Raw genomic sequence first — 26,540 nt, 5'->3', positions numbered from 1 at the left:
TTACAGTGGTAGCCCCAAAGGTAGCATGAGTAGTTCATAGAAAGCATATTGCTGATTCTATGTAAACAATGTGCATGATTTTTCTTTTGTTAATTGATATAAAAGACACAAATCATAAATAAGATGGATCAAGGGCATCAAGACATGCTTGAATCAACCCGCAAGGATCTCAGGAAGAATAGAAATATGAGAATGCTGTGATACATAAAGCAGAAAAGAAAAAGATGGCCGATTGTTGACTTGTTTTGTATTATTGTTTAGTATTTCCAGTAGAAAGTTTTAAATATGTAATTCATCACTTTAACTTTGGTTGAGGAACAATAAATGTGTGCATGCTCCCTGAAACAATCAACAGTTTCCGTTTCCTTTTAAATAAACACATTTGCACCAAAACAGAATTTCAATTTCCTTCAAATCCCAGACAGATATTATCGTAGATCAGATGAAAATGCTCTGAAATGTGAAGGCTTTGCAGAGAACATTAATTAGTGAGGAAGTAAAGTAGTAGCATACTATAGCCCCCTATTTTGCAAGTGGAAAATATCTATAAAAGGCATATGAAAAGAATTTGATGAAGGGGAACACTTATGCATGTTGAGTAGCATGTTTGGACCTTTAGTAAGGATTAATGCTGAAGGGCATTTCGGCAGGACATAAGAAGAGCTAGGGGATGAAATAAAATGGACCATATGTCAGATCAATAACTAAGACACATCTTTTAGAATGTATTGCTATGATGTCTAACAAATCCAGAAACAGATCCAAATGTCAGAAGCATAAGTCATTTGTTTTCTTAGACAAAAACATTGCAGTGACATGCAGTGAGGAGCAAAATGGCACGGACGCATTAAGTAATGTTTGAAGAGGACATGTCAAACAATTGTGGGGGGGGGGGGGGAATTGTGACATTTGCAAAAAAGTAACACTGCCAAGAGATGATATTGATCTAAGATTTATCAACTGTTCATCTGTCTCGACAGCAGCAGAGGGATGGTTCCGGAAAAATTCGACCATATCTTAAAGCAGTTTAGACCAACACGAGCGTTTGATCTAGTATACATTTCTAATCATACGGACTTCCTTTAACAGCAAAGTTCCGCACCACTATTGTTTAACTTATTTTTCAAAAGAGAAAAGTTATTTAACTTTGGTCAGCTTCGATTCCATTCTCAATTAATTCCTTATGCATGTCCTGTTTTGCTTTACCAAAACTCAAGTTGCTTTACCCAAAGACCATTTTCAATTGCTATAATGGCAAAGTTAAATGTTGCCTTGATGCCGGCTTGGAATGATCTTTTCTTTTCTTTTTTTTTTTTGGTTATTTTTTGGGGGCTTGTTGCCTTTAATCGGATAGGACAGTGACAGGAAAGTGGGAAAGAGAGTCGGGGTGGGATCCGGAAAGGACCACGGGCCGGGAAACGAACCCGGGTCGCCGGCATACGGTGCAGGTGCCCCAGCCAGTTGTGCCACGGCCGGGGCCAGAATGATCTTTTAATGCAGAACAACATGTATTTTAAATGACTTCAAAATAACAAAATAACAACCTCCACAGAGCAGGATATGAAAAGCCCTCCCTTAAACCTTCAGCTCCTAACCTCTTTTATTCCAACCAAAAGTAAGTCCAAACTGTAACTGCAATTGATGTCTGAGAAAACAACATCAAATCACAAAGGCACCTCTCTTCCACCTCCATAACACTGCCCAAGTTCGCCACTTGTAACACAGTCCGAAGCAGAAATGTAAATCAAGCACTCATCTGGTTTGAAGTCTTGTTAAACACTCTTAACTAAAACGACACCGTCCTAATTATCTTTTAAAAACTAAAATAATGATATGACAACAACACATCTATTTCTCCCTTAGTCAGATAGCAGGTATAAAACCTTGTTTATGATCTGTACAGTTATATTAATTGCCCATTGCACAAATCTCATTTTACAAATGTTTTAAAACTTCAGATAAATATTCAACATCACCTTAATCACCAGTATTGATCGTCAGTGACTGGGAGTGTATAGGAGGACCCCCCCCCCCCCATTCTATCCAAAGATACAAGTTTGAAAATGCCTCCAAGTCATATGGCAGAGCTCAAGCGCCCGAGCTTATTTACTGTGGAATTACAACAACCTTGAAGGCATGACTCCACCACATTTTTTAACACATTACCTCAATCTCGATTACATTTCAGGCTGCCTATACTTGAAAGATTAAAATCACTGTCCTCCCATTAGTTTTGATAAAGGATATTGGCACAAAATGAGCATGTGGGTGTTTAAGAAAATACAACACTGTCACACAAAGAGAAAGTTGTAGGTCCATGTGGGACACCGGATGTGCCACCCCCTTTGCAACAAGCCCAAATATACATTCTTTAATGATCGTGAGGCTTGTTTTCACTCACAGCGTGCTGGAGCTTAACTCGTAGAATTCAGTTGGCAAAGGACAAACACTCTCTGGGCAGATCGCCAGTGCATGGCTGGGGCTAAGTCAGACAGACAGAGTTACTCATTCTCACATACATACCTATAAGCCAATTAGAGCCCTCCATCCTTATAAAGTATGTCTTCAGATAGTGGACAGTACATCCACAACCAAACCATTGAAAGTCCACTGAAGGATGGCAGATTATAGACAGCTGCACTGTTTGTTTTAAACGGACAGCTCTACTGCACCATCATGACGTTTTTTTTATTTATATATACACGTTTAAGATTTAAACGGAGGCTCGCAGAATTTAGCCAACTAACCACCTGTGTTTTATGACTTCTAATGTACCTCTATAATTTTAGTTTTTCAATTAAACCTGCCAGGGAATGCATATAGCTTTATGGCTAAATCTGACACATTAACATGATGGACTCAAGTGCTCAGTTATTAATGTGCATTGTCTCTTTAAAAAACAAAAGATACATATGGAGAGTCAGTACAGGTTCCTATGTGTATAAAGCCTTCCACTCTACACTTTGATCTTCAACCTCTGGTCTTGCAGTACATTATTCATTTTCAGGACTATTCAAAGTCGTTAGCGATCTGTTTGATCACTGGCACAACTTGGTTCAGGACAGATCATAATCTTGGCTTAATACAAAAATATTCTGCAATGACTTAGAATACTGAACACAATGTGATTATCAGCATTTAACTGAACTCGAACTCTTTCCCTATACCCTTGTGCTTTATGATGACTGAGATCTTACCATGACAAGACAGGACCAAGTCACAGGAGAGCACATCATCCACTAAAAAACAACTTCCAGAGATTCTGGTGCAGTACTCAAGTGAAGCGCTTCATTCACTTAATAAAGATTGACTCCAAACAAAGAGAAGCAGCAGTAAACAAAACATCCTTTCTTAGTGACAATGTTGATTGCTAGGTACTAATGACGAGCCGAGTGGCAGACTCCAGTCAGAACAGATAATCAGATAATCATCCAGCGCACTCTGCTGACACCAAGTCCGGAGAGCAGTCACATGGTTCAGGTAGGCCAACTCACCGGACATCATATCATCCTTATAGTAATTAGGTTGTTGATACAACAATAGGTCTCCCCTTCAGTTCTGATTCTATAACCTTTCTCTCAAAAGTGATAGTAACAATGATAGTAATCACAGTTCAATATTCATCAATATGCCTAACATAATGGAAGTTATAGTAGCATTTCTAAAGAACTAGTAAAAGTAATTCATTTGCTACTAGTCTGGTCGTAACAGTATGGGCATTTAAAATACTAAGTATCTGTCCATTTCTAATTGAAATGTATTTCAGGATGCTAATGTGCTTTATATCCAAGCAGGCAAATCAAAGTCATATCAAAAAAGCCAGAGGTGGGCATATATATAGTAAGAAGGTTTGCTGTAAAATCACCAACACATAGCAATACTGAGGTAACCTTTCTCTCTAATCCTCTTTCAATATAATACCATTTGAAATGCTTGCAGAAAAACCTTTTGTTTGGCAGCTGGCAAAGGAAGAATGATAAACATGTTTTAAATATCCATGTCCCAGCCTCTGCAGGCATTTTTTACATCGAAAATAGCTGCTCTTTTTACTAGGACTGTCCCATCTTAGTGGATTAGAATACTAAACGGTTGTTTGAGTCTTAGTCGAACACGATTTGTTTTGCCCATTAGCCGTTTTTTACGTTACTTTTAGGCTAAATGACTTTAGTCCAAGACACCATTCTGGTTCATTCTTTGTGGTTTAACGATCTATCCATTAAATGTATTCATCATTTACAAAACCTTATAAGGGTTAGTTGACTAAGAATTTATCAGCCATAATGGTGAAACTCACATCAATCCACAGCTGCAGAATAATCTTGTTCCCCAATGATTTATACAGGCTCAGTGGTCTCCAATTTCATATATTCATCAAAATCTGCAAAATACTCCACAGTCACTGCACCAGTACTTTTTTTGTCAAGCAATCCCATGAGATAAACAAAAAATTCAAAGCTACAAACATAATCATCTAACAGCAGGAGCTACAAACAAACAAACAAACAAACTGTATTTCTCCATATTTTAAATGATTGGGTCAAATATGAAGATGTGGACCATGCACATGCAAATGGGTAGAGGAAGAGTGGATTATGTTGCAGTTTCTATGCGTGTTTTGATGCTTTTTCCTTCCATGAAAACGTTGTAATCACAGGTAACTACGGAACTACTATAGCATTTGGATTAAACACAGCTCCTGTTCTTTATGAAGAAAAAATCCTAGGCTTTAAACACACACCACCTGTCTAAAAGGTGAGGGTTTCAGGAAGCCGGAATAAGCTTGGTAATAACTCTGACCTAACATGACAGTCAAAACCACCACAAGTTTATTTTGTGCATCAACCTCTTTTAGACAGCATGTAAAACTCTGTTGCTCCCACATGTCATGAGGATTAAGATGAGGATGTGCCCTGAAAGCTTTTTCCTAATTCACACCTCTCTCCATTATCCATCAGACTATTGGTGACTTTAATGGTGAACACGAAGGCTGTTGAGATACGTGACTTTCTCTTTTGTCAGAGAAGTTCATTGAATGATTAAATAACAAGTGACAATTAGCAAAGTAGAAATACTCTCTCTTATTTCCTCTTCCATCTTGGAGAAAGCAGTAAGTCAGCTGACAAGTATCATAGGGGTGACTGCTGTAAATTGCACATCTGAGTATGGGACAAATCCAGTTTTTCAAACATCATGGTTAGTGATACCTTTCTGATGGTACGTGCCCTTTTAGGCTCTCATTCTGGTAAAAAGAAAGGGCAATATCAGGTCCATGTATTATTCAATTTCCCATCTTGGCAGATCAACAAGAACTCTGTATAATTATTATTTTTTAAATAAGAGATTAAGACACCTTGTCATAATAGAGGATCCTGGTCTGAAAATCTAAATACAATTTTGTTCCAAGATGCTCCTTGAAAAGGGAAATACATTAATGTTTCATTACTCCACAAATTAGACCCCATGAGATACAGTTACAGATGCTTTTGGATCTCCAGGCCCTCTCTACAGCACTTCGTAAATATCCTGAATTTATGAGACATTCCTGTAGTCATGGCATATTACAGATAGGAGCGTTGTTTGCATGACAGCTTGTTCCACCCTCTTCCTTGGCTAGCATTATTAATGCAGTTTGTGATGTCATTTAGATGAAGGGGGAAATATATAACAACAGTGTCATCTGGTTCCAAGATTGCTATGGTTTATCTGTCCGCACATCATTTGAGTAAAGTTGTATTTTTGTTTGTAAATATATCATGTAAAAGTTCAGGGTTTTTGTGTGTGACTGAGAAATGTTTGGATAAATTACACTATGGTGTATTCACAAATTAGTTTAACATTTCAAAAATTGGTAAATAATTCAAATAAGTGTTGAACAAGACAGTGTAGACTGCAGTGCGTAATTTCTCGTGGACATTTCCTGTGAAAAAGAAAAAACTGCAAAGTGAAAGGGGGCAAGGTGCTATTGCAGTACAACTCATGTGTGAGCATGCCAAGGGCTACAATTTGTCTTGCTCCTCAAAGTGGATTTCTGTTGTGCCAGAATGGGTTGTAATTAATCTCTAGTGTAGTAACAAGGGCAGTCCACCTATCGCAAACAGGCCCTAGTGTTTTAGTCCTCCAGATAAGCAAAAAATGTATGGAGTAGCTCTACAGTCTCTTCATATCATGTGACACTGTACTTTTGGAAGAAATAGCCTTTGTTTGGTGACTCTGGTCATACCATCAGTTTAAACCACCAAACAATTTGTACTCACAACTTATTTCTCATTATTCTCTCACTTTGGCTGGAGCTCATCATTCAATGAATTAAGAGAAATGACTCTCTGTGTCTGTTTAAAAAGCATTACAATACCTTGTGTTTTACTGGGTTAATCTCATTAGAGGGTGATTGTGACCACAAAAAGCCCACATAAGTTAAGAGCAGATCTGGTATACAGCAAGAATATTCATTGTCTTTACAACACTGCTGAGGAGCTGCACTGGCCACATCACCACCAAACGCTGACCAGTATTTCCCAAAAAACACCCTGACCAAAGTTGTGATCCCTGGCATTACATGGAGACCCTTAGATCCAGGGCCCATGCCTTCTTCCACACACAGCACAGCAGACGTCCCCTGCCTCTGCTCACCAACATTAAACATTAAACAAAATACCTCTTCTGATATAAGTTCTGCACCATCAGGCTGAATGTATTCATAAAGTCCACTTACACCTTGCCTGACATCATCCACATCATTCACAAGCAAGCACAAGGAAGTTGGGACTTTGCAGAACTTCAAAACTTGAGATATGTTTCAGGCCTATTCCTGAACTCCCCAATCTGTGAACATGTGTGAATTTTAATTGTATTGACTGCGGTTTAACATATCCAGGAGTGGGCCTACTTGCACTGCGTAATAGTATAGTCATTAACACAGTTTTGAGTTAAAAAATAGTATTGCCAAGATTACATTCAATTGTTGCCACTGAACAGTACACAACAAGGAGGGGGGAAACGTTGACTTACCAAATTCAGCACCGTTTCAACAATATCCCTGTTGTTAACCTCTCCAACCTGGATCAGTCCGATGACAACAGCAAATTTCATTTTGATATTCCGGATTGGAACCGATGGATTGATAACCCCAGCCGGGAACATCACTGAACCTGAGCCGGACATCATCGTTGTCTCCCCGGCGGCAGCGGAGACTGCAGCTCCGTATTGCCTGTGACCTGGGGGAGGTTGTCGGTCCGAGAGCGACATCGAGCCGGGCATTGTCACCGGTCTCTCGCTTGTCATTTCCACCCAAACCGGGCGGCTATAAACCGGTCACACGCTATCTCCTTTCAATAAATCCAACCACTGCTCTGGAGATCAAAAATAAATGAAAGAGAGGAACCACTCGCGAAACCGTGAAAAACAAACACAGAAGCAAGAAATCACTCTGTCAGTTAAATCCAATCCGGAGAGTCCCGGTAAGAGAGTCCGCTGTGTTGTGGGTGCCAGCCGGTTAACTGAGCAGACTGACCCGCTCTGTGTATGTGAGAGTGCCGCTCTCTCAATGCGCGTCTTGGTGTCTGTGCTGCTGTCACCGCCATGTTGCCGCCCCCTGCCTGCGGTTAAACACGCCTGCGCTGCGATAATGGAGCTGGAGAGCCGAGCAGGTCAGCCGCTTCTCCGTGCTTTCTACCCGCCTGGCGGGAGCAGCAGACTGCGGAGTGCTTCCTCGTGCTAATAGCGTGGCAAACGAGTTAAAGCTTGCCAAACCAAAAGAAAACAGTGAGTGTAAATTTTCTTCAACATCCAATGTATGAAGTTATGTATGTTGGTGTAACCAGTGTGGCTATAAGTGAAAGTTAAACTAACGTAACACATTTCATATTTAGGTAACGCTGTAGAACGTGAATGTCGCTTCCTTTCAAACGTTCCCAAACAAAGATGAAAGTCGGAAGTTACCTGAGTTGTGTTTCCGGCATGAATTATATAATAATAATAATGATAATAATAATAATAATAATGATAATAATAATAATAATAATAATAATAATAATAATAATAATAATAATAATAATAATAATAATAATAATAATATGTTTTTATATTAGCATAGGCCAATATAAATGTAACCTTGCACCTAATTTGCATAATAGCATAACAAAAATGTTCCGGATAAAAATATATATATATCTCCAAAATATTTAATTTGTATAGATAGCTATAGCTACAGGAAACACACAGGTGTACATAATGCAATTAATTGCGGCATTCTCTGTGGATGCCTAAGTTAGCTGGCACATATAAAAGCAAAGACTAATTTCTACTATGGGTGCTTTAACGCTCAAGTGTCTCCAAAGGTTTATGGATAAAATAAACATTTGATTTATGCTGGGGAAAAATGCATGCAAACCTCAAATCGAAACTGAAATTATGAAGAAATATGTTATACATGTGTCAATATGATACAGGATACACTAAGACGACCTAATGTCCTTTTGGTTGTTAGAAGTATCCTATAGCCTTGCTAAAAGGTCAAATGAGATCTGTGTTGTATGGCCTTGCCAAATTGTCTGACACGGATATTACCACCAAGCCTATAAAGCAATCATCTTGAAACACATGAATGCACACATGGAAACATCTGACCTGAATTATCATTATCATCCTACAATTTCCTTCACTGTTAACACTAAGGTGTGCTGGTTTCATTAAGTTTTATATTCAGTTACATTTCCTGGATTAGACTGTGAGGCATAAAGGTGACCCTGGATAGTCATGTGCAAAGCAATACATCAAATCCTATTAGAATGAGATTAATTCCCTTGGTCAATTCTTCTTTCAGGGTCCTGGTGAGTATATAGTATTGTCTGCTTGTTGACACATCACATTTAACTGGTAGTTAATAATTAACCATAGACTGGTATACGTGGAAATTATTTGCTACCCTATCACTTGTGACCATTCATTCAATGTGTTATATTAATGAAATGTTTTAAGTTATTTATTCAGTTGAATAATGTGGTCAAATCATTAGCATAGATGCATCGCCTATATGTATTGTGTTTTATAGTAAAAGGTATGCATTTTACTGCCCTTTGGTCTCAATGTTTTAAATGTTTATAATTAGACAATCAAGACGGGTGTTTCTCTAATATCTTATTCATGTCTCATTTTGCTTTGCCCAAATTGATATGGACAAATATTTAAGGTATATAATAACACATAATGACAAAATCAACCAGGTTCCAGTGGTTATATAAAAGACACTCTGACAGCTTGGCAACAATCCTGTCCATCGTCCTGACCGACAGCCAGAAGCTCAGCTTGCATTTCATGACCTCATTAAACTGATGTGTGTCAGCATGTCTTCAATATGTCTCAAGTTAGAAATAATGTTCGGCTGCATACAGCTGTTCCTATCATGTTTATTTTTTTCCAGTTTAAAGCTAGATCTAATTTGCGATAAAATACATAAAAAACATGGTCACAATTATGTCAAATATTCTGCTGATCAAAAACGGCCACCTAGTGGACATAAATGTCAATCAACCATATGTGTTTAGCCCATCTTCTTGTGAGATAAAGCCAGACAAAACTAACTGCACTCTTCATTTGATTTAGCTTTTGATTAACTGATATGTTAGCATACAAATTAGTTGAAAGCTCCAATAAGGTGTCCATGTAAATTCATCAAACCATGTTGATGTGTTTCCTTCTAATGTCCAGTAGAGGTCACTCTCATCCCACATTAACTGGAATGTTGTTGGTGGAGGACTAGTTAGTGCATATGAACAGTACTCTCAGCCTTACTGACAATGTTTTTTCAAGGTATTTGTTTTCTTTCATATATCCATATATCTTGTTTTGTGTTTTCAATGTGAAAGAGCGATGAATATAATAATGCATAAAAACATTTTATAATTTTGATAGTTTTATTGTAAAAGGATGTCTTTTGTACTTGACTTGAAAATCCAGTACCATTAAGCAGGTATGAACAAGTCAAACCTTAAGTCATTCTTTTCACAACCACTCGGGGGTCGAAGTTCAATAAAATTAGACCCATTTCAAAATGGAAATACTGAGGCAAAGTAAAACCAGCTTACAATTTGTACCATGTGTACTACAGGAAGCTTGACACAGTGAAATAATCAATATATAGGATATTAACATATATACTATGTATCCCTTCACATATATACAATATATACATCTAGCTTGCATGTACAGTATATTCAAACACATATTTACAGTCGCTGGAGTCTACATCATAATAATTATAGCTTTAAATCTGAAAAGAATAACATATACATGCTTCCCAGAAGCGTTTAAGGAGCTTGAATGTCCTAGACATTGTAGATTAAAGTAGCAGTAATACAATATTATTAAAGATAATAATTATCATAATGAACAGGTTAAGCAACATTCATGTAAATAAAATCCTAAAGCTAAGGACATCGGCAGGATGATTATTTACCCATTGAGTAATTATGCTCAGCACCTATAAGATGTCCCCTTTTGTCATTGTGCAAGTAAAGAGGAGCTCAAATTTATTTTCAGAGCATTTTTACTCTGAAAAAAAATAATAAACTGTGCTTTAGTTCTGGGGTCCTGTCTATGCTTTGTGTCTGCGTGTTAGCAATGACTCAAAGGCTCAATCTTGATCTCAAGGCTGAGCAGACACACTTGGCAAAGAGTTTCAGATTTTGGTCTCCGGGCCGTCTGCGATAAGCGGCTGAAAGGAGTTGCGTATCCGGGCAGCTTCTGCGGCACAAAGGTGACCAAAGGCTTTGTTGTACCAGTCTGGAGTCCTTCCTCTGAAACAAAAAACTGTATATTCAATATACTATATTTTGAAAGGAGATTACATTTATTATCTCAATAATGCAAATATTACTTGTATAGGTGTAGGTAGAGATGTTGCAGCACAGGCAGTATTAGACAAATACAGCACTTTTTGAACATTAAAGCATGTAAACATGTTACAGTAGAAGCACAAAATACAAATATAAACCTGAAAATGAGCATAATATGTCGTCTTTAGTTATTGAGATTTTATGTCTCATTAAGATTTTTGTGAGACTTACTTCAAGTCCACTCTGCAGATGTGAGTTAGCCTGGACTTTCCTGAGCCGCAGGGCTCTAGCAAGTAGTTGGACTCCAGTACTATTGCTCGTACCCCTCCCACAGGTGGACAATCCTCATGCTCTATAGACACAGAAACCAGGGAGCAGGCACCTTTGGGCAAGTCTGTCCTCCAAGACCTTGAATAAACAGAAAGACATTGAGTATGAGCCCTAAGAGAATTAAACATTATAGCATTTAAAAAAGATATTTAGCTTTGCTTTGCTTTTCTTTTATTTATTTACCACTCACCTGAGTACAACAAAGTCCCTGCTTGGATGAGGGGGCATGCGATTGAGGACATACTGAAACACCTCTGTCTGCTTGTCCAGTGTCTCACACACTTTCCACTGCAGCAGGTCTACATCCCATAGGTGGCGCTCTCGAAGCACACGGTTCAACACTACAGATGGTGGTGCTTCAACCTCCACAGACACTCGCCAGCGTCTCAAAGGGTTCCCATCTCCAACCTGGAGAAACACAAGAAAACATTTGTTTTATTATTTGCACACATATATGCATTAAGTATGAAAGAAAATAACAGGAGAGGTCATGAAGACACAGGCTTGCAAAATCCCCCCCCCCCCTCAACTTACTAAGTTAATATAATTTAGAAAAATAAAACAAAAGATAAATGACAAAAATGAAAACAAACAGTCAAAACTAATAATAAAAATAACTGATAGATTAAACTTAATTTAAATGTGAAGATAAACTACTACTAAGACATGTATAAGGTACAGTGTTTTTAATAACTTAAAATATGTGTTTGAATGATGTATTATATGTTGTTAACTTGTAACTTGGAGTTGATAAGAGGTATAAATATGAACCTTCTTATAAGAGAGCTCTGTGTTATCAGAGCTGCTGCAGGACACCCAGTATTTTGACTTTTCCCGGGCCTCTTTGATCTGGTTCTGAAGCCTCCCCTCCATGTGAGTGTGGTACGTTCCATCCCGATCCTCCAGATGTTTGCACAGCTCATCAATTGTTGGTGCATGCAAGTCAGCTTCCACGTATGAATTACGCGACTGAGTAACCATCTCATGAGGGATCTAATGGGTGTAGGAAAGCATGTGGTAAGATTCATAGCAAATATACACAGAGAGAGGCATTGGGATATTGCATCGAGGATTGAAATTCTTGAATCATTACAACTACAGGTTCTTGTACCTCAAAGAGACGGTTGCACTCTACTATCATGTGAGCGAGGCCCTGTGTTGCTGCTAAGTTTTCGTTCAGGTCCTTCTGGTCTGGTCTGCCAGTGGCATACTTCTTCTGCATGGCCCTGGGGATTATGGGGAGACAGAAAGCTTATTAGGCCAGCAGAGTCCATGGGTCATGGGTCTCCACCAAATTCAGTATATAAACCCTTCCTCCGCTCTGCAGGAGACCCCTTTGATCCCTTTAGCAACAATTTCAACATGGTAAATTAGAGAGCTTTGCTTTGTTTGTACACAGCATGATCTCATAAAACACAGAGTTCTAAAAAAGTGCCACTGCCTTTTAAAATCATCTCAAAAAGAGAGCAATCTACTGCGCCCCTGAGGGTTGAGCAGACTCTGTAACCCATTTTTATGTCTATCTTTATGGAGTAATAGGTGAAGATAATCATGCAGGAGCTAATAGAAAGCATGCATGTCTTGTTTACTAGTTTTTTAGGGAACAGAATGGCATGCAATGTAGCTCCCCCAAAGACGCCTAACTGTAACACAAGAAAATACAAGAAAAAGTACCTTGGTGAGAGATTGTCTTTCTTGAGTATGTTGAGATGAAAGAGGGAGGGGGCCAAACACACAGCAATGTTCATGGGTGTCATCTGGTTCTCCTCCACAGAGGATGTGACATCGCTGAGGAAACAGAGCAGTGTCTGCAGCACCTCCCGGTTTTCATCTGACATCAACATGATGGCTGCCTGAACAGCTTGCAGCCTTTGGTCCTTCGGTACATCTGCACATAAATTGTATTTTTATTATCTCTTATATATGTCCTATATCTTAAGTAATACAAGAGAGAAAATGTGCAAATCCACACAGCTCTCCAGATTAAAACAAAACTAAGTAAGACAATAAGGTTTAAATCTGACACAGGATGAGAGCATGGACAGGTCTATGTCTTTACATTGGTAGATATGGAGAAAGGTCTCCCCCAGCTTGCTGGTGAGCAAAGGCTCTGGTAGATCCCTGAAGAACTGCTTCACCATGTCTGCCACATCGTAGGCAGACTGATCCTCATAGTTCACATTGTCTGGAGAATTCTCATTCATCTGCCTGAGCGCTTGAATTCGAGACTTCACCCCTGATTTACGGAACAGACCCACCTGGAAACAAAATGGACGTGTTAACTTGACAGCTGGCAGCAGTTTCACTCACTGACAATTGTATCTGTTTACAAATTGTGTCATCATTTTCTTTGAAACCTTGGACCACATTATTCACAGTAGATAAAGCCAACCATTTGTCACATCACATGTGAAAATCGAAGTACTGTGGCTTACCTGGTCGAGACACTGACTCCTCAGGTAACGCAGGGCCTGCTGCAGGCCGAGGGGCAGCGGCTGCCCAGAACGCTGCACATGCACTATGAGAGGCACACCGAACACATTCTTATCCTTATAGTCCGGTACCTTCATTCTTTTCATAAACTTTGGCACGGACCTAGAAAAGATAGAGACAATCACATTTACTTAAAATAAAATAGGAAAATAAGAGCTTGTATACCAAAAGGAACTATGGTTCCAGTAATCCATTAAGGCCTGTTAATGACATAGAAAGATTGTGTACTGTACTAATATAATTAGAGAAAAACATACAAAATGAGTTCAATGAAATGTGCTTTAACTGATAAAGAAAAAATGTAACCAATGCACAAAAAGTAGATGTTGGATGTTAGAATTAGACTTACCAGGTCCAGCCATGCTTATTGGACATGGAGTACTTCTCCATGATTGCAGTAAGGCGCAGCAGAGAAAACTTCTGCAACAAACTGAGCTGGCCTGCTGACTGGTTGGTGATCTGCAGGGACGCCACTGAGTGACTTAGGCGATTAGATATCTGAAAGCTGGGCCAACGTAACCTGGTGCCAGGAAAGATTAAACAGCAAAGGAAATCTTTTTTTTTTGTTCATTTACAATAAGTACTGATTCAAATATTTAATATTTAATTCAAAATAGTCAATTAATCTTACCGATTAGGTCTTGTGAGTGAAGCACCTACTCCTGAGTCCCTCCTCTCCCTGAGGACAGTCGATTCTATCTCAGCAAGTGATACTCTGTCTCTGTCACCGTAACTAGGTGTGGTCTGGCTTTCTGTGACTGAATTTCCCTCAAAGTCCAAAGTGATCTGACTGGAGGACTTTTGACCTGTATGTTCCATCTTGCTGTCCACCTGTAACAGTCCTTCTCCCACAGGCAACACATTTTTGGACCAGTGGTCCACTATCTGCTGTAGACCATTGACGTGCAGCAAGATGTCGTCTAGGTGAGGGAACAAGTCTTCCTTCTCCAAGTCTATCAGGTCTCCAGTGCTGGCATACAGATGCGAGCCAGGAACATTATCATACACACTGATGCGACTGCCTCTGGAGCAACACTGGGTGACAGGTCTGGATTCCTTCCTGCATGAGATCAGTGGGGAGTCCAGGTGCATGCTCCCTGTGTGCCAGTTGATAGACGCCCCATTGGTTGGGGACAGGCTCTCTATGGACAGTGCTTTGGGGAAGGTACCTGGCTTGTGGTCTTTGGGAATGTGGACCACCAGGTCTTCATATGAGCAGAACTCATTCCTGCGGTTATGTTCAGCAACTTTATTCACTTGGGTACCTGAGAAGATGTCTAGGTCCTCTAAATACATTCCACTGCGCTTGTGGTCAGCCCGGTGAGGTTTACGCTCTTTTAGGCTGGGTGTGCTGACAGCGCTGCCACTGGAATGGCTGCTACCTTCACTACTGGACTGGGATGGCAGAACTTTGTTGGGCGGTAATTCTGAAGCTTCAGCATCTCCATTAAGGATCTCGATACACTGCAGAGTCTTCAATGCTTGGGCCTCTTGCTGCAGCACCGGAGAGCTGATTACCAACGACTTACGACCCCTTCCCAGTGTTCCTCTGGATCGCAGTGTCTCCATGCGCTTCAGGAAGTCTTTGGCACGGGTGCGGCTTATCTTGCCATGCTTATTAGGTAGTGAGCCGTAGTGAGTAATTTCTTTGGGGAGGTGAGGCATTGTGAGAGAAGTAGAGTCTGGCATTGCTGCAGAATCGGAGCCGGTGCGGTTTGAGCAGTCAGAGTCCTCTGTGCTGAGGCCTCTGTGGCCGCTGCCCCCGCTGCTCTCACTGTGCAGGGAAGAGATCTCCGGCTCACTGAGGTCTGTCAGAACACTCTCGCTGCTGGTGGTGGTTCTCAGAGGCACACCGTAGCTGGAAGGCTGACCCTTTTCCTGGTTTCCCAGCAGACAGTCAATGTCCTGTAACCTGGACCAACGCCGGCTGCTCAACTCAAAGGTCCATTTGTCACTGATAGCAAACAGGTCCTCTTCATCAGAGTCTTCACTCTTGGGAGAGAGACATTTCATCAATTACTCTGACCTACATGATTTAATTTTGTACTTTTAAACTTTTTTGCATTTGTGTTTCTTTTTAGGTCTTTCATTTCATTTTCACATCTTTATTTATATATACCCAATTAATTCATAACAAATGCAAATGAATTAAAGAGAGCATGCATACAAAATAATGGAAATAATAATAGCCTATATTTTTTAATGGTTCTAAAAAAAAGACACATTTTCCTTCTTCTGTTTTGTGTAAATGTATTATTCACAACATCAGCTGGCTTGCAAGGTAATGCATGCTGTATACACTGAAACATAACGCAGATCATCTGATCCAATATGAACAGCTAAATAGGAAATGCAGGAAATGGCTGGAGGATGTATCTGCTCTGAAATAATAATAACATTATACTATCAGCCAACAGTGATAAAGCACCAGACAAATGATTCCCTTGACTTAAAGACCTTTCCATTATTAGACCAGGGCAGGAAAAATATCATTAATATATGCCAGCAGGCTACAATCCAGAGTGAAGACGGATACAAATCCCTTTCAAAAGGCATGAAAACATTTGTGTGGTAAGTAGATAATAGTAGAGAAAATACAATTTTCTTATGAGGGCATTGGCATTTGTCTTCTATTTCTTACACATTTGAAATTAAAACTGTATTTGAGTCAAGGAATAAAGCTTTCTGAGGGGTAAAAAAAACTCCCAAAAACTCATTAAGTATACACACACACAAAAACCTAATCTCTTTTTGTTTGGAGATTTTTGTTTTCCTGAATGCATTTAGGTTGTTGCCACACTTCACACAGTGTCACAGTGTTTCATACCTTTCATACAATAATCCTCCTAAAAATCAATAGACTACAAGCATCCTTTTGATGATGAAGCGGGTAATGTAGAGTCCACACTTACTTTCTTCTTAGGAAGGTTCACGTCAAGTTTCATAGAGGCACACTTGTTCAAGGTGTTGAGACGCCTGAAAGAAATAATAATAAATTAAGTTATTAACACAGAACCTTTTAAAGTGACAAAGTGCTTTACATTGTTAAAACAAGACCAAAAAACCTAGGTCAACAACACAATTCATTTAAAAACAATAAAACAATAAACGTTAAAGTAGAAACTAAATTCATAAAAGGGTAAAGTAAAAGTAATCAGTAACATTCTAAAATAAATTCTAAAACTTACAAGTAACCGGTAGACAGGAATGATGTGTTCTTGTCTTTTAGTGTTTCTTAAATGCTGAGCATCTGCACTTTGTACAAGCTTAAAAATGACCCAATGACAAAAACAGTTCTGGACGAACAAAATAAAAACCTAGAATAGCTTTCTAATGACCACGTTAGAAATAAATCCCATTCTGTTTGCTATTTATATCTTAACCAGATCAGTGGCAAGTCTGGATGTACAGCCAGACTCAGATGGAAATTCAGTTAGTCAGTGCCTGAATATCCTAAACCTAATGAACACCGGTAATTGAAGGTTGCTCTGTTATCTCTCTGTCAGCATCGGATCAAAGTGAGTGTGGCTTGAAAGGTGGTTTGCTGTAGTTCAAAAGGATAAATTTAAGGTAAACCAATGGATGAGTTAGATTTCTGTTTCAATCACAACATTTTTGATTAGTTTTTGGGGGGAATTATGAAGGGTTACATCAATCGTGTTTCACAACTGCTACACAATCATGCAGTCTGTAATAGCATTTCATATTTGCCTTTGAAACACAAATAAAGATGTCCTAAACTTAGTTGTCACAGCAGTAAAATGTTTTCAATATTTGGAATAAAACATACAGTCTATGTCTTGGAGAATATTCTTTGTGGTTAGAGGTTTTGAGGTTGTACAAACTGGGATATATAAAGTAATGAACTAAAAACTGTACAGGACCAATAATAGAACAGGGGGGAAAGATGACGGCATGATGAAGTACAATTAGCTCACTGTGACTTGGCTTTAAACAAAAAGGAACTCCTTTGTGGTATGATAATCACAAGCTCGGGCAGCTCCATATATTACCAAGTATCTCCAACACAGATTGACAGTATTGTTCTGTGATGGTAAATGACCTCAGTTGGAAGCTTTAACTATCCCCCAGGGCTGCAGACGACAAGGGTTAGCCAAATACGAAGTTCTCATGATTGTTACTGGAGATAGTGGGACCCAACTGAAGAGAGGATTTCTAAGTCGGTGCCCCTTTATTCCAGGGGCCTAAAGAGCTTTGAATGTGGTGGCTAAAATGGGAGGCTGCTTAGCCAGGGATCAGAGAGAGCACTCATGAAATGAAATATCTATCAGTTTCCATTCAGACACCCACATGGTTTTTATTTTTGAACACCAGACTGTGGTGTCATAACTGTCAACAAACCCATCCATATGTTACCATAGAGATGCTCGGAAGTCAAGGGCAAAATCAAATTGGAGGTGGAACTGTTTCCAATTGTCTCCCATTTATCCCGTGGCTAGTTTGGAATTTAGATGAGATGCTTTAGGGTTGTTTAGAGTCACAGTATATTGAGCTGTGTGAGGCATGCCTCATGCTCCCCCTCCCTCACTCGTGGGACGGTTGCCATGGTTACTCTGGTAACTGAAGTGCTGTTTTCATCTCGATTTTAAAAAGTACTTGAGCCGTCTTGTCGTACAAGTGAGAGATGTGAAGCCACCAGGTGTTGGCTAAGTACAGTTTTTGTATGGGTGTGAAAAAATGTATTATTTCAGAGTGAATCTCAAAAGAAAATAAAAGGCCCCCAAATAATGTTGTTATTTCAGTTATTGAGTGTCTATTAAATCAATATTAGGCTTGCCATTTAGGTCGACAAGGCTCTTACTAAATATATAGCCTCTACACTACCATATGTTTCAGCCACATCTGAATGAGTCTTCATTACCATTTGGTAGGCACTCCAGATACCTAAATGTTTACACAAAACCACTGACAGGGACTTCCATAAAGTTCAGTTTCCCTGCGGCAAGGAAATTATTTGTAGCATTGACTCATGTATGAGCTACCGTCTTTTTAGTGTCAGTCAAACGTGTCTTTACCTGCACAGAGGTTCCACGAGATCTTTGTCCAGAAAATCATGATCTCTTTTAACAGGGGTTATGTCAATTGGGAATTGGGAATCTAAAGAAAAAGAAGCAAAAAAATGGTCAGATTTGACATTAGACTTCTGGTTTCAGTAGTTCTCCTACAGACAGTGTGCACATCATGAATAAATAAAAAGATGTGGAAACCACATTCTTTCCAGAAGCACATTGAAGGCTGGGAGACCATCGAACTTTTGTATGTGATGCTAATGAGAAAAGACAGAATTTTCGCAGATAACAGCACTCAGGCTTGTGCAGGCATTACGTCTTTCTCTGAGTATGGGCCTCCTCTTACATAACTTAAGAGACTGAATCCAGACCCTCTGAATCTAACATTCCACAGCATTCATGTGAAGTTGTTAACTTTTTATGAAAAGCAGAAGCCGCAGTGAACACTTAGACCTCAACAAGGCCCTGCCTGTTCTTTAAGGGGGCAGACATTGACATATAATGTAAGCTTTGAAACGCTAATACATCCTGATAACAGATCTCCCCATTAATGCAGATTCCTTATATATGATCCCAATCATTAGGACTGAAGCTCATGTTTCAGCTTTCAGTCTTTTATCAGCTATTATCAGCGAACATTGCATGAGCTTTGGTACCACTATCAACAGACCGTCAGCAAACAAATGTATTGCACCAAAGCAAAGGGAGGAAACTACTTTAAGCTCAGATACAACCCATTTATTCCCATGACTTCAGTCTTTAAGCACAGAATACATGTTTATGTTGTAACTGTAGCTTGGAAAAGTGTAGACATTGAAGCAGCTGATATTCGTCTGTGTTTTGGTTTCTGGGGATCTGACTGGAGCCCTAGCTCCAAAGCATCCTGAGGACAGTTGTGTTAAAAAGGCTCAGTATGCAGCCCATGAAAACATAGTGTTGGAAACTAGGGTGACAGACCAGATGACAGTGTACCATTATTCAGTCATCATTTTAAAAAGCTCACCTTCAATTCTAACAGTGTTATGTCTGATATAAAACAGATATAAATAAAGCTGCAATACATGTTTTTGGTTGTTGTTTTTTTATTGGTGAGCTAGTTCATCATTCTCTATCTTTTTACCAAACAACACCCCGCCACCTTTGTGATGAATGTGTGTGGGAGTGCCCTGAGTGCTTGTATTACCTTCAAAGAGCTGAGCATACTGGGGAAATCCTGCCGCACGCAGCCAGTCACACGCCTCTTTTGCCTCAATTTCTGAAACACAAGAAGAAGTGTGTGTGTTAAAACAAAGATAAAAAGTGAAACCCAACCACATTAAACAATTTCCATTTTAATATTTTTAAAAAAGGAGCATTAATCAAAGCAATAAATAAAAAAGCCTCCGCATCAGCAATCCCCTACGAATACAGACTTGGGATACTCAGACAGATCTGAGTAATTCTCAAACTGGACACCTGATTTTTCAAGATAGCACGGATGTGATATCCAAGCTCACTCACATGAAACAACATGGGAACTTATATATCCATCTGCAGACTATTTACTTTTAAGGCAATGTGAAAGATACGACAAGTTATTGAACACTGTAAAAGGCATAATAGGTAATGAGACAGCGACATCACAAACCTGTACAGGGTCAGAGACAAAACCATATAAAAAAAATATACGTTTAAAAGGAGGAAACTAATTTTACACAACACAATTAGAAATGAGAAATAACGAAATATCAGGTTTAAGATTATCTTTATCGGATTTCTTTATCCTTTTTAGTCAAAGCAAGATATGGCATTGACTTCCTGGTAAACAATGCTCCGATCAGTCAGTCCTGCCAACCTACACACCTACACACCTACAGATCCGTCTACAGGCTTCAGAGCCGCCGATGACAAGCAGAGGAAACAGACCGTTGGCACCTTTCCATTAATGCTAATAGAGTCGGGGTGCCATTTATCACCTCTGTGAGACATGCTGTCTGACACACTGGTGCCACAGTACACAATATGCTTTACTTTGAGAAAGAAAATATATAATAATGTTTAATAATCAACTCAATAAAACCAAAAGAAAGAAGGAAACCAAAAGGAAGGGAGAAGCAAATGTTAAAATTCTCACAAATGTACTTGTAAAAATATATCTGAAGATGATTTTCCATTACTTTACTGACAAAAAAAAGATGTAGCTATTTTAGATACAAATATAAATATATTGTGTTTTTCTACATTCCTCTAAAACAATAAAAGAGTAACCCCTGTCTTTTTCATTTTATTTTACTTAGTCTTGATGTTCTAAAGAATTTATGAATTAGCTGGCACAAAAACATGTAAACAGGGATACAAACACAAGCAATTATTTATCAGCATAAATTGTTACACGTAAAAAATGTAATGTAGAGACAATAATTCCAATGTCAAAAGCTCCTACCAGTTCCAGTAGTTGTTTAAAAATCAACAAAGTGTATAATTTTCCTTTTTCACACACCTGTGTTCAAGAAAAGGTTTTGAGATAATTCTAAGAGTCCTTAAAGAATTTAAGGTCCACAAAAACATCCTGTCCAAGAGAAGATTCTTCAAGCTCCATCTCTGGATAAGAAACTCCTTTCCCATCACACATCTGAGGTCTCAGTTCCACTCCCTGTCTGTGCCTGTCACACTACAGCCGAAACATGAACCATGACCATTCATCACACAATACTGTGTAATTACAGCGACCGTAACCTTGCAATGAAGATACTGCTATCACCCATTTTACAAAAACTGTTGATCCAGGCAGACTCACCTGTGCTGCTTCACATCTGTGTCCCAAAGAAATCAATGAAAAGTGACTTTGGTCTTCAGACTGACTAGCAACTGAATAAATATTAACAGTTCCCTGTGTCCTTGGATTACAGAAAAGGTCCACTGTTTACCCCGTTAACCAGCAGTTGAGTAAACATGTGTAGGCAGCCAGGAGCCACTCTGCTCTGTTCCCACCTGTATCACCAGGAGCAACTATGCTCCACTCCCAGGTGGATGATATCTGGCCTGTATTTTTCATCTGCAGCCTACAGTGAGGGCGCTGCCAGGTCCTCTTGTGTCCCACAGCTGCAGGTTGGACCACTGGAAGTAACATGATCTGGGAATTCCTCTCTGTTTGGCATTCTGTAACACGATACCGAGACATTCTGTCCTCTCATCCTCTCTCTAAGGAAATCTCTTGTGGATAAAAGGCTGGGCGGGCATAATGCCAGAGAATGAGAACTTGTGTTTGCTCTCCACAACACACTGCTTTAAAACTGTGTACAGTGTAAAATTACAGTTGCACAAAGAGATGAAACCCAGTTTGGCCGTGACACAATGGCCCACAATGTCAAAGCTGTGTACGACTAAAGTATCTGACTGCAAGGGCAACTCCTTCCTTTACAATTCACTTGATGTAACATTCACTATCAAGAACAACATTGGTTATGCAATTCACTGCCGAGATATGACATGTTACAAAGTGCCGCAGGAAAAGATATGGCACACTTGGATAGTGCTCGGGTTGAGCAATGCCAACATTATGACAGCTTTAAAGACTTGTTCACATTCCACTCTTTCACAAAATATTTAAAAACAATATGGGTAAAACTTTCAAGAATTTGATATGCTTTGTTGTTATTTTTAGCTGCATCTGTCTGACAGCAAAGCTTCATTAAAAACAATAATCCTCTTCCTTTCATACTTTGGCAAAACAAAACAAATTCAGGATTCATTCTTTTGGGTTTAAAACAAGTCATCATCACTATAGCACAGGGCTTAATAAGTCTTCCCTCTAAAATCCTTCAATCAGCTTACACTATGGTTAATTTCCGGTAACAAATTATTGTGTACTTACGGGATATTTTCATCATACAGCCAGAGCGGTTCCTATATCCTTCAAGACTTACGAGTGTCTCTCAACATGTCAGAGCATCTTCATTCCCACGCTGAGCCACATTCCTGCTCTCTCTCTGAACACAGCTTGCAGTTTGAACTCAGATCCACAGCTCCTTCTTTTCCCTTTCTCTTTCTATCTACCCCCAACCACCATGTGCCGGTCCCAACACTAAATCTCTCCTTCAACCCACCCCTTTTCTGTGGCAGGCTCCCTAAAGTTCACCCCCTCTCCCTTCCCCTCCTCCTCCAGCTTCGTGTGCCTGACCCTCCTACCCAGCTCTGCCCACGACAACTCTTTTATACCCCACTCAGCACATTTTTGGCAAAGATCTAAGCTTCCTCTGAATATGGGGACTTGTCTGGAGATTCAAGACCCTGTTTTTTAAACTTGATTAATACCACCATTTCCTGATGTCAATTTGGCAAGTTTGCATAATGTCAGCTTTTATAATCTGGAAAGGATGGAGATTTTATCCAAGAAATGTCAGCTTTAACGTGGGAAATGTTTAATTTAAAAAAAACTAAAAGTGAAGCGTGGTTTAGAAAAGTCCAGATGTTGTTTCAGCAGGTCAATGAAATGGAAAAATGTAGGCAGCTGAACTGGGGGAAAACCATGACATAGACTGTCAGCAATCAGCAGCAGTGAATCATTCTCTGGCATTTGGCTCACAAGACTCCGCGCTAACATCATCAGACTGATATATTCATCTGTTACACCTCCGTCACAGACACTTTGTCTGAGGCTTAATCAATGAAAGAGAGGAACTGTGTGATCTGTGTGATCTGAGACAGCAACAGCACTGCTGTGTCACTTGACTTAAAACAAAAAAGTAATTTATAGCAATACAAGTAAAGACTTCCTTCAGTATAGATTTAATAAATGAGCTTATTATTTATTATTGCGTGCCTTTATTTACCTGCTGCGCCATTTTTTGCTGTACACTGTACATTACCCTGCTGTGGGACCAATAAAGGATTTTAGATTCTGATAATGAATGATATAAACTTAGTTTGAATAAATACATTATATTATTGTATTTGATGTGCTTTATGTATTATGGAATGCATCTACAACGGAATCAAGAAAAAGAAAAGCAAGGAAGAATCATAAAAGCAGCCACCCTGCAAAAGAGAACATTTTCCTGATTGAATGTACTATCAGCCAAATCCATTATAAAAGATGAGATCACAAATGTCCATGATTTGTGAGGAAAATGTATTAGTCTGTCATTAAAATAAGGAGCACTTTAAATACCAGGGATTTGCCATGGCGATGTGATTACCCAAGGACTTCACTTCCATCCATAATTTCCTTTAACGTAATTACTATTCCATATGTAGCCTGGCTCTACTGCGCCTGTCGCTTTGTGACGTTTCTGCCATTTCCTGTTGTAAAACACAACTCCTCTGACCCGCTGGGTCAGGGGCTGTGCACCAGGCGGCAAGCACAGACAGAATGACGCAGGCAGTCCACTTTAGTCACCTTTACAAACGATTTAACAATAAATACACTCGGAGCTTTAAAAGCACTCTAAAACAAACTGCTTAAAGTACTAACAGAGCAGACCTTACACATGTGTGTATCCAATCCTCTCCCACTCCGCATTGCCGCAGAGACATCTGAATGAATCAGCCAGACAGGCCAGACAAATATACAAGTAAAAAAACAGGAGTTTAAGCGAACACTGGGACGGTTGAGATTGTCTGTATTAAAAACACCTGGATGAAGAGAGCAAGCCAGTGATATGGAAAGAAAAAAAAGATTCCACAGTGGCTTGGCTGGCAGAGAGGTGTCGTCACGCTGGGAGGCATGGAGGAGAAGCGTCTCTTCCCCTTTATGATGCTAATTGCATACAGACACCCACTCACAGTGAGCAGTCAGGCTTACTGTAAAAGTAAGACTAGACAGCCAGCCAGGGGAAACACACTGCCCCTCTCCAGTCTGCCCAAAAACCACAGCATCTGATGTCTCATGCCCAAAATAGCCATTTCCTTCTGTCTCACAGTTTATAAATGGGCATAGGGGAGCAAACAGGAAGCACAAATGACTAAAGCAGAAATACGGACGAGATGACATGCTTGTGGACAGAGGACGATAGGAGATCTCTATTTGTGAGAGTCCAGGTCCTCTGAAGGGAATGCTGGCAATGCACAAGGTGGATTACTACCACAGTGCCCCTTGTCATTCATCTGATGTCGTGGGAATAAAGCCTGGCTGATTTCAAGAGTATTTTTTTAATTAACAAAGCTCTGTGTTTCCCTCAGACTCCAACATCCTCGGCACAATATGCCACAATCATCAGCATAACAGGAGGTGCAACTCGCTCACATCAAAACACGTCTTCACTTCACAGCTTTCTCGTCATCCACGGCAAGGTGTTGAGACAAAGGACAATAGCCAAATCTAAGAGATTATCTGTCTACAAAGGTGAGTAACAACACAGCCATTGTGGAAGTCACTTTATTTTTGATGCTGTGATTGGCACATGAGTAGTAGTAGTAATTACAGAGCGCCGGTGTTGAATCACCCACGGACTTCCAGCCCCCTCATTTGATCCCCTGGGGCAAACAAGGGACCTGTTATCCAGTAGCCGACATGGGATGCAGGTTTAAAATGATCGGCACAAGGCTGCGTTGCTAAGACACACAAGCAAAACTTCCTCAAATACAAATGAGCTAGCAAATCCTGGGCCTGCTTATGCCCTGTGGTCCACGCTGACCTGTGGAGAAATCTATTCAGCGTACCACAGGTCTTCAGCAACTAGTGTCTATACAAGCAGATATCAATGCCTCCTGCAGGACGGGGACTTGAGGAAAAAATGCAGTGCCAGCCCAGGAAAAGCCAATGCCAGGGTGGCATTAGCATTCTGAACCTGCGTAAGTCAGGGTTTCACAGACATCGAGGATTCATTAAAGAACCTCTTCATACATCGCATCACAGCCCTTTTAAATAGGGCGCTTATCATTATCATGTGAGCTTTTCCTCCTCTGTAAATAGGCAGACTGCAGATACATTCAATTTATAATACAGTCTGGTTTAAGAATCTTCCAATTTTTTATTGACTCCACTGGTAAAAGGCTGTCTGTCCACCTTTCACTTCACAGTAGACCCACACTCACAGCAAGAACTTATTGATTCTGAGCGTAAATAAAACCACCATGTGAGCTGCTGTTGTTGACCGTTGCCAAAGCCTGCTGGGTCAAAAGTCATCCGAGCTGTGTTTTTCTCTTGAGGTCCTGTATTGAATTTAAACAAGAGCACCACAGCTGTGGTAACACACTCCTTCACCTCTGAAGGACACCCAGAGAGAGGCTTCTTTCATCTTTAGGGGTAACAACCCATCAACTCTCTCTCTTTCTCTGTCCGTCTGTCTCTCTCTCAAGTCTGCAAATACGAGGCACAGCTCTTTCAGCATTTACATTCTGATAATGAACAGTGACAACACTTAAAAACATATACGCTTATTTCCCTTTTTCCTGAGAAGTATCAGTTACCAGTAGAATCATAATAAAAACTGAAGCTGATTTATGACATTCACACAATCCTGCCCAAGAACACAAAACCAAGATGGATCACTGCTTGACGGAGGGTTATATAGTTAAAACTATGTGGGGTGAGCTTTATGTTGTAAACATGTTTAAACTATGGAAAATCACTTCAAGTGGTTTTCAAAAGCAGACATACTGTATATGTGTTCAAAGTCACCATAAAACAGCCTGTGAGAGAAAATGGAGAGATTATCAGAGAGTCACTGCCTCTTCCAACCACAAATAGCCTGTCAGCGAAGGTTTTTACAAATGATCCCAGACCCAAACTGCAAAATGATAGCCCACTGGATCTGGTTAGGTGTCACAGCTAGAAGAAAAATAATGGGCTATACGGTGTGTGGGCTGTGTGGTCTCTGAACAAGTTAAGGATTCAAAGTTCAAGCAGTCTGTTATCCGTCTCGCTGTAGCGTCT

At 39.8% G+C, this 26,540-nt stretch overlaps 2 protein-coding genes across 4 annotated transcripts in view; both read right to left on the bottom strand.

The window, feature by feature from the left end:
* Window positions 1–7,588, bottom strand: part of nbeab (neurobeachin b) — a 179,335-nt gene extending 171,747 nt beyond the window's left edge. The window contains exon 1 of the mRNA XM_063906394.1: window positions 7,009–7,588. Coding sequence (XP_063762464.1) covers window positions 7,009–7,281 — 273 coding nt within the window. The 5' untranslated portion in view covers window positions 7,282–7,588. The remainder of the gene's footprint in view (window positions 1–7,008) is intronic.
* Window positions 7,589–9,892: 2,304 nt separating this feature from the next.
* The window catches only part of stard13b (StAR related lipid transfer domain containing 13b), a 70,777-nt gene continuing 54,129 nt past the window's right edge, over window positions 9,893–26,540 (bottom strand). For all 3 annotated transcript variants that reach the window (XM_063906757.1, XM_063906756.1, XM_063906758.1), the window contains 13 exons: window positions 19,869–19,940; window positions 18,692–18,773; window positions 16,568–16,631; window positions 14,287–15,647; window positions 14,005–14,175; window positions 13,598–13,757; window positions 13,222–13,420; window positions 12,837–13,050; window positions 12,274–12,388; window positions 11,934–12,155; window positions 11,353–11,570; window positions 11,064–11,240; window positions 9,893–10,793 (listed from right to left, as the gene is read on the bottom strand). In XM_063906757.1, the coding sequence (XP_063762827.1) occupies window positions 10,676–10,793; window positions 11,064–11,240; window positions 11,353–11,570; window positions 11,934–12,155; window positions 12,274–12,388; window positions 12,837–13,050; window positions 13,222–13,420; window positions 13,598–13,757; window positions 14,005–14,175; window positions 14,287–15,647; window positions 16,568–16,631; window positions 18,692–18,773; window positions 19,869–19,940 (3,173 nt within the window). In that variant the 3' untranslated portion in view covers window positions 9,893–10,675. The remainder of the gene's footprint in view (window positions 10,794–11,063; window positions 11,241–11,352; window positions 11,571–11,933; window positions 12,156–12,273; window positions 12,389–12,836; window positions 13,051–13,221; window positions 13,421–13,597; window positions 13,758–14,004; window positions 14,176–14,286; window positions 15,648–16,567; window positions 16,632–18,691; window positions 18,774–19,868; window positions 19,941–26,540) is intronic.

The sequence above is a fragment of the Eleginops maclovinus genome, chromosome 18, assembly GCF_036324505.1.
Source record: "Eleginops maclovinus isolate JMC-PN-2008 ecotype Puerto Natales chromosome 18, JC_Emac_rtc_rv5, whole genome shotgun sequence".
NCBI classification, from domain to species: Eukaryota; Metazoa; Chordata; class Actinopteri; order Perciformes; family Eleginopidae; genus Eleginops; species Eleginops maclovinus.
Note: the sequence above shows the minus strand (reverse complement) of the source record. Positions and strands in the feature narration are given on the sequence as shown.